General features: G+C 46.7%; 3 protein-coding genes across 4 annotated transcripts in view; 2 read left to right on the forward strand and 1 right to left on the reverse strand.

Moving 5' to 3' along the window:
• The window catches only part of LOC146498723 (uncharacterized), a 319,692-nt gene that overhangs the window by 125,884 nt on the left and 180,811 nt on the right, over window positions 1-12,997 (reverse strand).
• Window positions 1,214-2,971, forward strand: LOC146498727 (uncharacterized). Its single transcript, XM_085138821.1, has 2 exons — window positions 1,214-1,472; window positions 1,576-2,971. Exon 2 carries the CDS (start codon window positions 2,039-2,041, stop codon window positions 2,876-2,878), a length of 840 nt encoding a protein of 279 aa, XP_084994947.1. The 5' UTR covers window positions 1,214-1,472; window positions 1,576-2,038; the 3' UTR covers window positions 2,879-2,971.
• On the forward strand, window positions 7,400-12,875 carry LOC146498728 (uncharacterized). Of its 2 annotated transcripts, none has more exons than XM_085138809.1 (2): window positions 7,400-8,679; window positions 9,494-12,875. In XM_085138809.1, the coding sequence occupies exon 2, from the start codon at window positions 9,930-9,932 to the stop codon at window positions 12,765-12,767; it is 2,838 nt and encodes a 945-aa protein (XP_084994935.1). In that variant the 5' UTR covers window positions 7,400-8,679; window positions 9,494-9,929; the 3' UTR covers window positions 12,768-12,875. The 2 variants fall into 2 exon arrangements, with proteins under 2 accessions (XP_084994935.1, XP_084994936.1); XM_085138810.1 differs by having other exon boundaries at window positions 7,400-8,675.

Raw genomic sequence — 12,997 nt, forward strand, 5'->3', positions numbered from 1 at the left:
AGACGATTAATGTTGCGCAATTGAAAATATGCAGACCGAGTAACATTATTAATGTGTGAATTGAAAGTTAAAGTACTGTTGAGGATGACACCCAAACTTTTCACAGAGGAAGAAATGAAGACCGGTGAGTTATCGATAGTAACAGAGAAACTGTTGGTTCTGGATAATGTTGATTTAGTGCCGACCAAGAGGAGCTCGGATTTATTACTGTTGAGTTTGAGATAATTAGAAGAGAACCATGAATTTAGTTCAGCTAAACAGAGGGTGAGGGAGGATGGGGGAGAGCAGAATCAGGTTTAGTGGACAGCTGGGTGTCTGCTTACATATTATTGATTTCAGTTGTGCAAATCTACAAGAGCCACTACAGCTGATTTTAGGGTTCCCCACCTGCTAAATTACTCTGTAAGATAGAAACCCCTGCTGAGCAAAAGGAACAAAGGCTGCTCTCAGTTTAGCCAGAAAACATCTCGATGTTCCCCGAGACTTTTGGGAAAATACTCTGTGAACTGTCTCTGCTGCTCGTCTTCAGAAATGACGAGTATCTCAGCCTTCCACACAGCTAGCCTTTCGTTCTCCTCATTCAGATTGTATCATTGACTTTAGGATCTGTTGTTTGATCTTTTCCTTCCATCTCTCCTGGTTTATTTCTCACCAATCTCACTTGCTGCAGTGACTACAATAAAAACATCCCGTTTGTGGAACAGCACATATGTGTCTGATCACTCTGGACTGCACGCTCAATACAAATCTCACCGCTAGTAAAGACCTCAGTCACAAAGAGAAACCTCAACACATAATATACACAAATCCCATAATGTGCACCAAATTAATCCTGTTTTTTCTCAGTCCTTGCAGCGCTTTCTGTCACCTAGAGCCAGTTAATGTCTCCAGACCAGCCCTAAAGACGTGAAAATGAATCCACTGTGAGTGAACACATGTCATTGTTTTAAGCCCCACAGATACAATCATAGTCTAACTGTACAATGCAATGTAGTCCAAATAATCCAACACATATACAGCAGTTGAGAAAAGAGACAGAGGGGTCAGTGAGCAGGGACCTTTCAAAATGCTACATTTTAGTTTTTATCTTTCGCTAGAATCACACTCTTACTTTTCTGTGTTCATGTATTTGAAGTGAAATTAAAGCTAATTAGAGCTTAATGGCAAGAAAGTGAAAGTGCTAAAAAAAAAAGAGAGAATTATCCTTTTAAGTGAATCTAAATATTTCCCTTCCTCTGTCTAAAAAAAGCATCATCTCCTCTCTCTGTTTATACCAACTCTACTGTCTGACTGGCTTTTGGAGACTCAGATTTGAAGCCAAACAGAAAAATCGATGTTTTCACTGAATGTTTTCTAACAGTAAATATTTTTCAAACATTTGTTCCCAGTTTCTTTCCATGTGTTGTCCCTTAATCTGAACTGGAACCCAATGAAGCAGAGTGTAATCACCTCCTACGAGCCATCCTGTCACAGTGAGTGGAAGCTACAGTATCATATACTGGCTCTTTGTGATTTACAATGTGAGCTATTCATGGTGGCCTAAAACAAACTGTGTGCATGCTCCTGTTGTTAAAGGGAATCATCCTGCGAAGCCACAAGTCAGCGTCACCTCTGTTTCCTGCTTGTCCAAAGTGAACAGTCATGAAAAGATCAATTCATACAGAAGTGAAGCAGCAGGATCAGTCATGGACGCACAAGTTTTTTTGCAGTCCGTTTTGTGGCACCAGAAGGGAGCCTGTAGTGACTGGAGCCCCACTGGATCATCACCAGTAGGAAAAAAAAAAAAACACCACATGGAACATTTTTGTAGAATCGTTGCAAATTTTCCAGCACACACTGGATGTGATCTGGGAATGTAGTTTCTTGCAACGTGTACTCAGATATTTCTGCAATACTTATGTAAGAATGCTGTTTGTTGACTTCAGCTCAGCATTCAGTACAGTCATTCCCTCCAAGCTGATCACCAAACTTGTGGCTCTTAGACTCAGCAACTCCATCTGTACCTGGATCATGGACTTTCTGACCAACAGACCCCAGCATGTTAGGTCAGGCCATAACTGCTCTACCACCATCACACTCCACACTGGCACTCCACAGGCTGTGTGCTGAGTTCCTCTATGACTGCAGACCTGGGTATGGATCCAACTCCATCATCCAGTCTGCAGATGACACCACGGTGACTGTCTCATCAGAGACAACGATGAGTCTGCTACAGGTAAAGCACCTAGCTGTGTGGTCTGACAATAACCTGCTCCTGAGTACCAGCAAAACCAAAGAGCTCATTGTGGACTTCAGGAGGGAGAAGACAGACCCCCATGTCCCCATCTACATAAATGGCACAGCTGTTGAACGGGTCTCCAGCTTCAAGTTCTTGGGGACCCACATCTCTGAGAATCTGTCCTGGTCAACTAACACCTCCAGCCTGGTCAAGAAGGCCCATCAGCGCCTTTTTTTCTTTACGATACTGAAGAAGAACCACCTGTCTGCTGACAAACTGGTTAACTTCTACCGCTGTGTGATAGAGAGCATCCTGACCAACTGTGTCACAGTGTGGTATGGGAACTGTTCTGTTGCTGACCGCAAGGCACTGCAGCGGGTGGTGAAAGCCGCCAAACGCATCACAGGGACTCCACTTCCTGCCATTGAGGATGTCCACAAGAAGAGATGTCTATGCCAAGCACGCATCATTCTCGGGGACTCCTCTCATCCTGCCTCCAGCTCCTCCCCTCCAGAAGGCGCTACAGGAGCCTTCAGACTAAAATCAGCAGGTTTAGGAAGAGCTTCTTCCCCACAGCTGTCACCCTACACTGTTCACTATTGTAGTCTGTTCAGAGAGCTGCGCTTCCACTGCTGTAGATATATTCATAGCACTCTGTAGATCTGTTTACCTCACACCGATACATCTGTATATTTGCTCTTATTGCACTTACTGAGAAGATGCAAACTGTATTTTGTTACCCTGTATTTAGACATGTATGACAGTAAAGTTGAATTCTAAATCCTAAACATTTAAACAAAAGCGGCTACAGGAGAAGTTTTTAGAAGTGATTTTTAGAAGGCCAGTAAAGAGAGCATGGAGACAGATGGAGGACGCCAAATCCACTGAATCTACACGCTTCCTGTTTCCACCTCATCCTTCCAGTGCTCTGCTATACTCCCTGCTCTCTCTACCACAACTGTCTTTGAACTTGCCTGGGCCAGGTCTGAGTCCAGCTTTGCAACTCCAGCCAGGTCACATGACACAGGGGTTTGCTCTGATGTCAGCAGGCAGGTCAGTGGAGCCCTCTGGTGATGGATTTATGCCAGTGAGACAGGAGGAGGCCTGAGAACAGACAGCAGGCTTAACTAGCAGGACAAAGTAGCATGTAGTACTTGAAGGAGTCATCACAGCCAATCAGATCTCAGGAAAATGGAACATCACATACATTTTCTCTTCTTTGATTTTCATCAATGTATTTCCTTTGAAATTTAAAAAATTAATTTATTTATTTTATTTTGAAATATTTCCTTCTGTCAATATTTCTGCCTGATTAGAAGCTCATAGGCACTTCCTGTCACTCTACAATAAAACAATGTAAAGGCTGCCCTCTCTGCCCTCCCACTAGCTGACCTAACTGACACAAGTAAACTGTGCTACGATGCCCTACATGGACTGAGGTTCTTGGCCACATACATATAGATTTGTGTGGCTGTAGAAATCCTGCCATGAAGCTCCCAGCGCACATTTTTGATGCTTCTGTCTGTGGCAGAGGAGGTTTGGAGCTCTGCAGAGCCTTGGTGGCTTTTACTGACTATACACCCCTACCCATTTATTATGAACTAACAGCACAACTGTTTGTGTTTTTTTCTATATTACACTTGCATGATTTAGATTTATACTTATGTGGCAGCTGTTCACTGGCCTGACAAAGTTATTTTAAATGATATCATGTCATGAATAACACAAGTTATTTTCCATGAAATCAAAAAGTGGTGAAATTCTCAAAAAATGAATGAGACGTGCATGTAATTTGACATATTTTGTTGTTTTGTGTGTTTGTCTGTATGAAATTTTGACGTGTATCTGAAAAACACAATTTTGAAAACACTGGAAAGACCTCAAGACATTTTTTCTTTTGCTTACTATGTAAACAAAAATTCCCACCAAGGCTTTTCAGTGTGAAATTTAGCGTGTAGAGAAAATACCCGTGCCAGGTTGTCTCCATCTAGTGGTGAATAACGCATTACCACTACATCAGGTGAGTTTTTCTCTGTGCACAGTGACACAAAACTCATTTAACAACATAAACTATTTAAAAAATGATGCAGGCAGATCAAGGCAATGTTACAGATTCAGTAAGAACAGAAGTTTATTCCTTCAAATATGCAGGGCGTCACACTAACACAGTTGCTTATCTCCAGCATCGCTCTGTTATTATCAATTTGATTCAAACGTGTCCAGTTTATTGTCTTAAACTGGCATTAAAGCTTCAATGAACTAAAGTGGTCCCTCTGAGTCAGCACCCAGAAAGCTCGTCTCTTTTAAAAATGTGGCCATAAATACGAGCACTGCTAGGATCTTAAAACACTGGGGCTAAATCCACACCTGAAATCTTTGTTTCACTCAGTAACAGCAGCTTTTTAATATTATTGACTATATGTTATAGTCACATTTATATAAAATGTCAAACATTATACGTTAGCTAAAGGTTGAAGTCACAGAATTATACTGAACAACAATGCAATTTGAGTTCTTCTTGTTTGTTCTTTATATTTGATTTATTGTAAGCAGCGGGAGTAAAACCCAAAGAAAAAATAGTAAAAATATGAATGAATCTCTGCTCTTACAGCTTTTATTGTGCCGTGATGTCTCCTTTGAAACTGTCCTCTTGCTCGTCTTTTGGATGCTCACCTCTTCTTCACCTTTCCTGTTCCTTTCACCAAACTGCTGCACTCTTGTTCTCTGCTCTCGCCTCCTGTTCTGGTTACAATTAGAATGCAGTCAGCATGTGCCGAATAAACTTGCTCCAAATCGATCATGTTTGATATGATGATGAAGTTTTTAACATCTTATTTATCAACTTATTTAATACACTGTATCGATCAATTATTAAACAAATATCAGACTGTAGAAAAGCCAATAATAATGCACTGAGCAAGTTCATGCCATAAGAGCTAAATGGCCATAAAAGATGGCACTTAATTTTACCCGTCAGGATATTTTTCTGGCTAATATTCACAAAGGTAGTACGGTTTGCCACTTAATTTCGTGTTGTGCGCATGCGCAGAAACAATGGGTAGGATGGTTTGTCAGGTAGGATGGAACGGGACAAACTGCATTCCTTTTCAGCTCAACACGAAACGCGTAATATTTTCTCTGAATGCGGGACGATTCCGTCTTTTTACGGGACGGTTGGCAACTCTACTAACTATCAGTAGTATCACAGCACCCACCCAGCTGTATAGAAACTCCATCATGCTAGCTAGCACGCAGTACGAGTTATTGTAACTGACTGTAAAAAGTCAGCACAACAAAAATAAAACTCCACCTAAACTTGGTTTATATCTGACCAACATAGACTGCAGGTCATAACTTCTTACCTGAAGTTCAGTTCACCTGACACTCAGACCGGCGGTCTCTCCTCTTGCCTCCCCTTTCTCTCATCCACCTGCTGGCCTCCACCACTTGCTAATGTTACTGAGTCTGTGGAAGCTCCACCATAGCCACCAACAAACAACTGAGTTATTTTTACACACCGACCAGCATCTGGCCAATCCACCACCTTTCAGTGTTTATAACGTTATAAAAAATAAAAAAAAGTCATCGGCGCACCGCGCAAATGCCCGGTATGCCCGATGGCCAGTCCAGCTATGGTCGTGCCATCAGTTAACCCTTCGCCTAGGGTTGCTGACCCCTGATCTATATATACACTGTCAAAGATACTTGTCTTTGAGTGAAGATTTAAGGTGATAGGAAATATAAATAACTTCAACTTGAATCTTTGACACAGAGTTCAAGCTCACTGCTGTAATATATCATAATAATCTCACAATAATATAATATTGGCCATATTATATTTACATTACCAAAGTGAGATGACTTTAGTCTCATGAACAACATTAGCTAATTGTTATTTACTAACTAATCTTGAAATAACTGTTCAGTACAGAAATGAAGCCCAACAATTATGTTTTTACAGTCCCGTGGTCTCAGCCTCAGCTAATCAAAGTGATGTCATAAAAAAAATAATGAATGAACAACAAAACATTTTTCTCCTTCATTTCTGTCAAACAAAGCTGTATGAAACGTTTCTCGTGGTTAGCATCATGGTTGCTAGGCAACCTGAGCAGCGCGACGATGGCCAGACCGTCCCCTTTCACAAGCCTCTCATTTCCGCGCTTGTCGTACTTCCTAGTACGCGCCATATGTAGTACGCGAACTGCGCGTACTCCGAAGCGTGCGGTCGCTGGATTGGGTCACAGCCCATGTGTGCTCATAGTGCAGTCTGCTAGTTCAAATGCACAACATAAATTACAACTTACTGTACAATGAACACACATCGCTCACTGAGTTAGGTCATTCTTGCACCTTTTTTAAAACACACCCCTTTAGCTTACATCTTGAAAGTAGTGCCAGCCATATGGGTTTATATTCCAAACAGTGACACACGAACTTGATCACCGAAATCAGCTTAACATGGCTGCTAATTTTCAAGCTTACTAGCTTATTCACGATTAGCACACTAATAACCATCATTAACCACACATCATAACATAACCAAACGATAACATATAGAAAGAAACAATGTACGTATAAAACACAAATTCTTACCTAGCAGGAGAATAAATAATCAGTATTTTAAGGCTACTGCATGTACAGATGTCACTGCTGGCTCACATGAGCTACCTCTGAGAACCCCACAGTTTACTCCCCAGCTGACTGGCGCGAAAGAGTCGTAAATCACCGGCATTGTAATACTTTAAATTATTCCAGGGCATGTTAAAAACAAAACACCAAACAGATGGACTGGATATTAAACGGTATCAAACGACTAAATTAACACAGGGTTACAATTACATTCTACCATCGTCACACCGAGAGTTTATTCATTAATCATCAGAGTTCAACAATGTGACATCCAGTTGAAAACAACTTCAGTAACGCCAGCCAAAACAGGCTAACAGTAAATTCAATTCAATTCAATTTTATTTATATAGCGCCAAATCACAACAAAAGTCGCCTCAAGGCGCTTCATAGAACAGCACAAAAACAGCCGTGCTTATCGACAGCTCGACATATCCTCAACAACTCACCTCAGCATGGCTGCCATCGGTCACATTTTAACTGTCCGTTAAAAGCGTAAAACTGTCCTCTTCCAGAAAACGAACGCTTATGCGGTACACTATACACATTTACAGTACATCGATTTTATTTGTTTTTAGAGTTTAACCTGAAATCTTTTGCTGCTGAGCAGCAGAGCTCCAAAGCGTCCCCTGTAACCATGGTTACGCAGAGGCGTAACAGTGTTCCAACTGTGACGTCACGGAGGAGAACCTATGTCAAACTGATACCTGGATCAGCCTGCAACTTTTATTGGCACTTTTCTGCTGAGATCCGGAGCTCGACGCCCTGGCACCCCGGGATAAGATGAGCTGCTGTTTTTTTCACGGAGGAAAAATAATTAACGTGGAATAACGTCAGTCTCAGATGGAAAAAAAAAGATGGAAGCAAAACAGGACAGCAGATTAAGAAGAGATTTCTTCAAACGGTAAGGAGCTTCTACCAAGTGATATTTGATAAGGTTAAAACTTCAAGCTTAAATCTAATGTCCAGATTCATGCTAAACTTTTCTGATTACTCAGTGAATCTGTTCATATGTTGCCGTTTTAAGCTATTAATTTCATGGTGACAAATATCTTTGACAAAAAATGCAGGATTAATTAAAGGCTATATATGACTGCTAGGTTAGGACGTGGTTAGGAGCAAATACTTAAGAGAGAGATATATTTTTGCTCTGATAGAAATCTTTATTAATATTTATGGGAAATGGGCCTCTATTAGATTGTTTGTGGCCAATACAATAAATTGTCTCCTGGCTTTCAGGTCCCCCTGAGCCAAATTTGCAAAAATACCAGATTTTACAATCAAGGAACAAACTAGAGTAAAGATCAAATCACCAATTAAACAGTAATTTAGAGCAGAGGGGCAACTTCCTCAGAAGCCATTAAAATGATTTGAGAGTAAAGATCATGCATCATTGTGGTAAGAAAAATTATATCCAATGTGTAGCAAAGATACAAGAGGGAGTCATTGAAGTGACAGAACACTGAAGTGACACAAAAGATCATTCAAATTTTACAGTTTTTGCAATTAAGAAAAAAAAAAACAGATTTAAAGTGGGGGGGGGCAGTGATTGAAACTTTACTGATAAATGTGACAACCTATATATGTGATGTCATTACGGGATAATGACATCACATATATTTAGAATCTTACCACCAGTTTGATCCTTTGATCCTTAAATCCATAAATAGGGCTGAAAAGTGACGACTTGTAGTCCATTAATTGCAGCAATTATGCTTGCAGAATTGAAACATTTGCCAGAGAAGTATTTTGAAACATCTGGATCCTTTTCGGAGTAACTGTTTACAGATTCCAACATGTCTCAGAGAAAACAACCCTACAGATTTCTAAGGTAAGTTTTCTTTCTTTTTTCTGTTGTTCATAAACAGAAAAAAGACTCACACAGACTCAAACTCTACACGGCTGCCGTCTCCTGTAACCCGGCATGTTTCTAGGGTTTGTTTTCTTCTTTTTTATGTTGTTCTTTCAGTGTTTGTCTTGAGATAAGGTTTAAAGTGTCTGTGGTGCAGCTGGTCTGGTCTGTCTCAAGACAGTGCAGGCTGCACCCACCTATAACAGGTGGAGAATCACCAGGACATTCAGAACTCACAAGTTTTGTCTTTCTAAACTCTTCTGTAGAGGGTTTCTCTGAGAAGCAAGGGGAAGGCAGTGAGGCCTGGGGAAGGTCCACCAATATAAAGCGTGGCCAGGAGGCCCGGTCCAGGTTTTTTCTGCTTTCGTTTGTGGCGATCGTGGCTCAAGAGTTGGGAGTTCGCCTTGTAATCGGAAGATTGCTGGTTCGAGCCCCAGCTCGGACAGTTCTGGTTGTTGTGTCCTTGGGCAAGACACTTCACCCGTTGCCTAATGGTGGTGGTCAGAGGGCCCGGTGGCGCCAGTGTTAGGCAGCCTCGCCTCTGTCAGTGCGCCCCAGGGTGGCTGTGGCTACAATGTAGCTTGTCCTCACCAGTGTGTGAATGGGTGGATGACTGAATGTGTAAAGCACTTTGGGGTCCTTAGGGACTAGTAAAGTGCCATTTACCATATTTTTACCATTCTTTTCCACGCCTGGCGGCGGTGCCACCCCATCATGAGGGCTGGCAAGGCTTTCGGAGCCTGTGTGTGTGTATGTGTCTGTATGACTGTGCTTATGGTTTTCTCTTTTTCAAACAGATGCCTGTCCTCACCTCTGCAGTGCTGCCGTCTCTTTTAACCCGACGTGTTTCTAAGGTAGGTTTTCTTTCTTTTTTTATGTTGTTCTGGTGGATTTTGTCCTCAGATGAGATTTGATGACAGGGATTGAAACTTTACAGATAAATTGTCCAAGTAAAATGATACCGGGATCCACAAATGTCATGTGACAACCTAATTGGCTTACGGGATAATGACGTCACATATATTTAGAATCTTACCACCAATTTGATCCTTGGAGCCTTAAATGGGGCTGAAAAGTGACGACTTTTAGTTCGTTAATTGCAGCAATTATGTTTGCAGAACTGAAACATTCGCCAGACAAGTATTTTGAAACATCTGGATCCTTTTCTGAGTAACTGTTTACATAATCCAATTACAAATTCCACTTTTTTTTCCCTTCTTATGTTGTTCATTAATGGAAACAGTGCCACCCCATCACAAGGGCTGGCAAGGCTTTCGGAGCCTGGGGAGCGGACACCCGCACAAAGGGTGGCCAGGCGGCCCAGTCCGGGTTTTTCCTTCTTTCTTTCACACGCCTGGTGGGCGGTGCCACCTGATCACAAGGGCTGGCAAGGCTTTTGGAGCCTGGGGAGCGGACACCCGCACAAAGGGTGGCCAGGCGGCCAGGTCCGGGTTTTTTCTTCTTTCTTTCACACGCCTGGTGGGCGGTGCCACCCGATCACAAGGGCTGGCAAGGCTTTCGGAGCCTGTGGAGCGGACACCCGCACAAAGGGTGGCCAGGCGGCCCGGTCCGGGTTTTTTCTTCTTTCTTTCACGCTCCTGGTGGGCGGTGCCACCCGATCACAAGGGCTGGCAAGGCTTTCGGAGCCTGGGGAGCGGACACCCGCACAAAGGGTGGCCAGGCGGCCCGGTCCGGGTTTTTCCTTCTTTCTTTCACACGCCTGGTGGGCGGTGCCACCCGATCACAAGGGCTGGCAAGGCTTTCGGAGCCTGGGGAGCGGACACCCGCACAAAGGGTGGCCAGGCGGCCCGGTTCGGGTTTTTTCTTCTTTCTTTCACACGCCTGGTGGGCGGTGCCACCCGATCACAAGGGCTGGCAAGGCTTTCGGAGCCTGGGGAGCGGACACCCGCACAAAGGGTGGCCAGGCGGCCCGGTCCGGGTTTTTTCTTCTTTCTTTCACACGCCTGGTGGGCGGTGCCACCCGATCACAAGGGCTGGCAAGGCCTTTGGAGCCTGTGGAGCGGACACCCGCACAAAGGGTGGCCAGGCGGCCCGGTCCGGGTTATACTTCTTTCTTTCACACGCCTGGTGGGCGGTGACACCCGATCACAAGGGCTGGCAAGGCTTTCGGAGCCTGGGGAGCGGACACCCTCACAAAGGGTGGCCAGGCGGCCCGGTCCGGGTTTTTTCTTCTTTCTTTCACACGCCTGGTGGGCGGTGCCACCCGATCACAAGGGCTGGCAAGGCTTTCGGAGCCTGTGGAGCGGACACCCGCACAAAGGGTTGCCAGGCGGCCCGGTCCGGGTTTTTCCTTCTTTCTTTCACACGCCTGGTGGGCGGTGCCACCCGATCACAAGGGCTGGCAAGGCTTTCGGAGCCTGGGGAGCGGACACCCGCACAAAGGGTGGCCAGGCGGCCCGGTCCGGGTTTTTTCTTCTTTCTTTCACGCGCCTGGTGGGCGGTGCCACCCGATCACAAGGGCTGGCAAAGCTTTCGGAGCCTGGGGAGCGGACACCCGCACAAAGGGTGGCCAGGCGGCCCGGTCCGGGTTATACTTCTTTCTTTCACACGCCTGGTGGGCGGTGCCACCCGATCACAAGGGCTGGCAAGGCTTTCGGAGCCTGGGGAGCGGACACCCTCACAAAGGGTGGCCAGGCGGCCCGGTCCGGGTTTTTTCTTCTTTCTTTCACACGCCTGGTGGGCGGTGCCACCCGATCACAAGGGCTGGCAAAGCTTTCGGAGCCTGGGGAGCGGACACCCGCACAAAGGGTGGCCAGGCGGCCCGGTCCGGGTTTTTTCTTCTTTCTTTCACACGCCTGGTGGGCGGTGCCACCCGATCACAAGGGCTGGCAAGGCTTTCGGAGCCTGGGGAGCGGACACCCTCACAAAGGGTGGCCAGGCGGCCCGGTCCGGGTTTTTCCTTCTTTCTTTCACACGCCTGGTGGGCGGTGCCACCCGATCACAAGGGCTGGCAAGGCTTTCGGAGCCTGTGGAGCGGACAACCGCACAAAGGGTGGCCAGGCAGCCCGGTCCGGGTTATACTTCTTTCTTTCACACGCCTGGTGGGCGGTGACACCCGATCACAAGGGCTGGCAAGGCTTTTGGAGCCTGGGGAGCGGACACCCTCACAAAGGGTGGCCAGGCGGCCCGGTCCGGGTTTTTTCTTCTTTCTTTCACACGCCTGGTGGGCGGTGCCACCCGATCACAAGGGCTGGCAAGGCTTTCGGAGCCTGTGGAGCGGACACCCGCACAAAGGGTTGCCAGGCGGCCCGGTCCGGGTTTTTCCTTCTTTCTTTCACACGCCTGGTGGGCGGTGCCACCCGATCACAAGGGCTGGCAAGGCTTTCGGAGCCTGGGGAGCGGACACCCGCACAAAGGGTGGCCAGGCGGCCCGGTCCGGGTTTTTTCTTCTTTCTTTCACGCGCCTGGTGGGCGGTGCCACCCGATCACAAGGGCTGGCAAAGCTTTCGGAGCCTGGGGAGCGGACACCCGCACAAAGGGTGGCCAGGCGGCCCGGTCCGGGTTATACTTCTTTCTTTCACACGCCTGGTGGGCGGTGCCACCCGATCACAAGGGCTGGCAAGGCTTTCGGAGCCTGGGGAGCGGACACCCTCACAAAGGGTGGCCAGGCGACCCGGTCCGGGTTTTTTCTTCTTTCTTTCACACGCCTGGTGGGCGGTGCCACCCGATCACAAGGGCTGGCAAAGCTTTCGGAGCCTGGGGAGCGGACACCCGCACAAAGGGTGGCCAGGCGGCCCGGTCCGGGTTTTTTCTTCTTTCTTTCACACGCCTGGTGGGCGGTGCCACCCGATCACAAGGGCTGGCAAGGCTTTCGGAGCCTGGGGAGCGGACACCCTCACAAAGGGTGGCCAGGCGGCCCGGTCCGGGTTTTTCCTTCTTTCTTTCACACGCCTGGTGGGCGGTGCCACCCGATCACAAGGGCTGGCAAAGCTTTCGGAGCCTGGGGAGCGGACACCCGCACAAAGGGTGGCCCAGCGGCCCGGTCCGGGTTTTTTCTTCTTTCTTTCACACGCCTGGTGGGCGGTGCCACCCGATCACAAGGGCTGGTAAGGCTTTCGGAGCCTGGGGAGCGGACACCCGCACAAAGGGTGGCCAGGCGGCCCGGTCCGGGTTTTTTCTTCTTTCTTTCACGCGCCTGGTGGGCGGTGCCACCCGATCACAAGGGCTGGCAAGGCTTTCGGAGCCTGGGGAGCGGACACCCGACAAAGGGTGGCCAGGCGGCCCGGTCCGGGTTTTTTCTTCTTTCTTTCACGCGCCTGGTGGGCGGTGCCACCCGATCA

The sequence above is a fragment of the Neolamprologus multifasciatus genome, chromosome 17 (genome assembly GCF_963576455.1).
Source record: "Neolamprologus multifasciatus chromosome 17, fNeoMul1.2, whole genome shotgun sequence".
NCBI lineage: Eukaryota > Metazoa > Chordata > Actinopteri > Cichliformes > Cichlidae > Neolamprologus > Neolamprologus multifasciatus.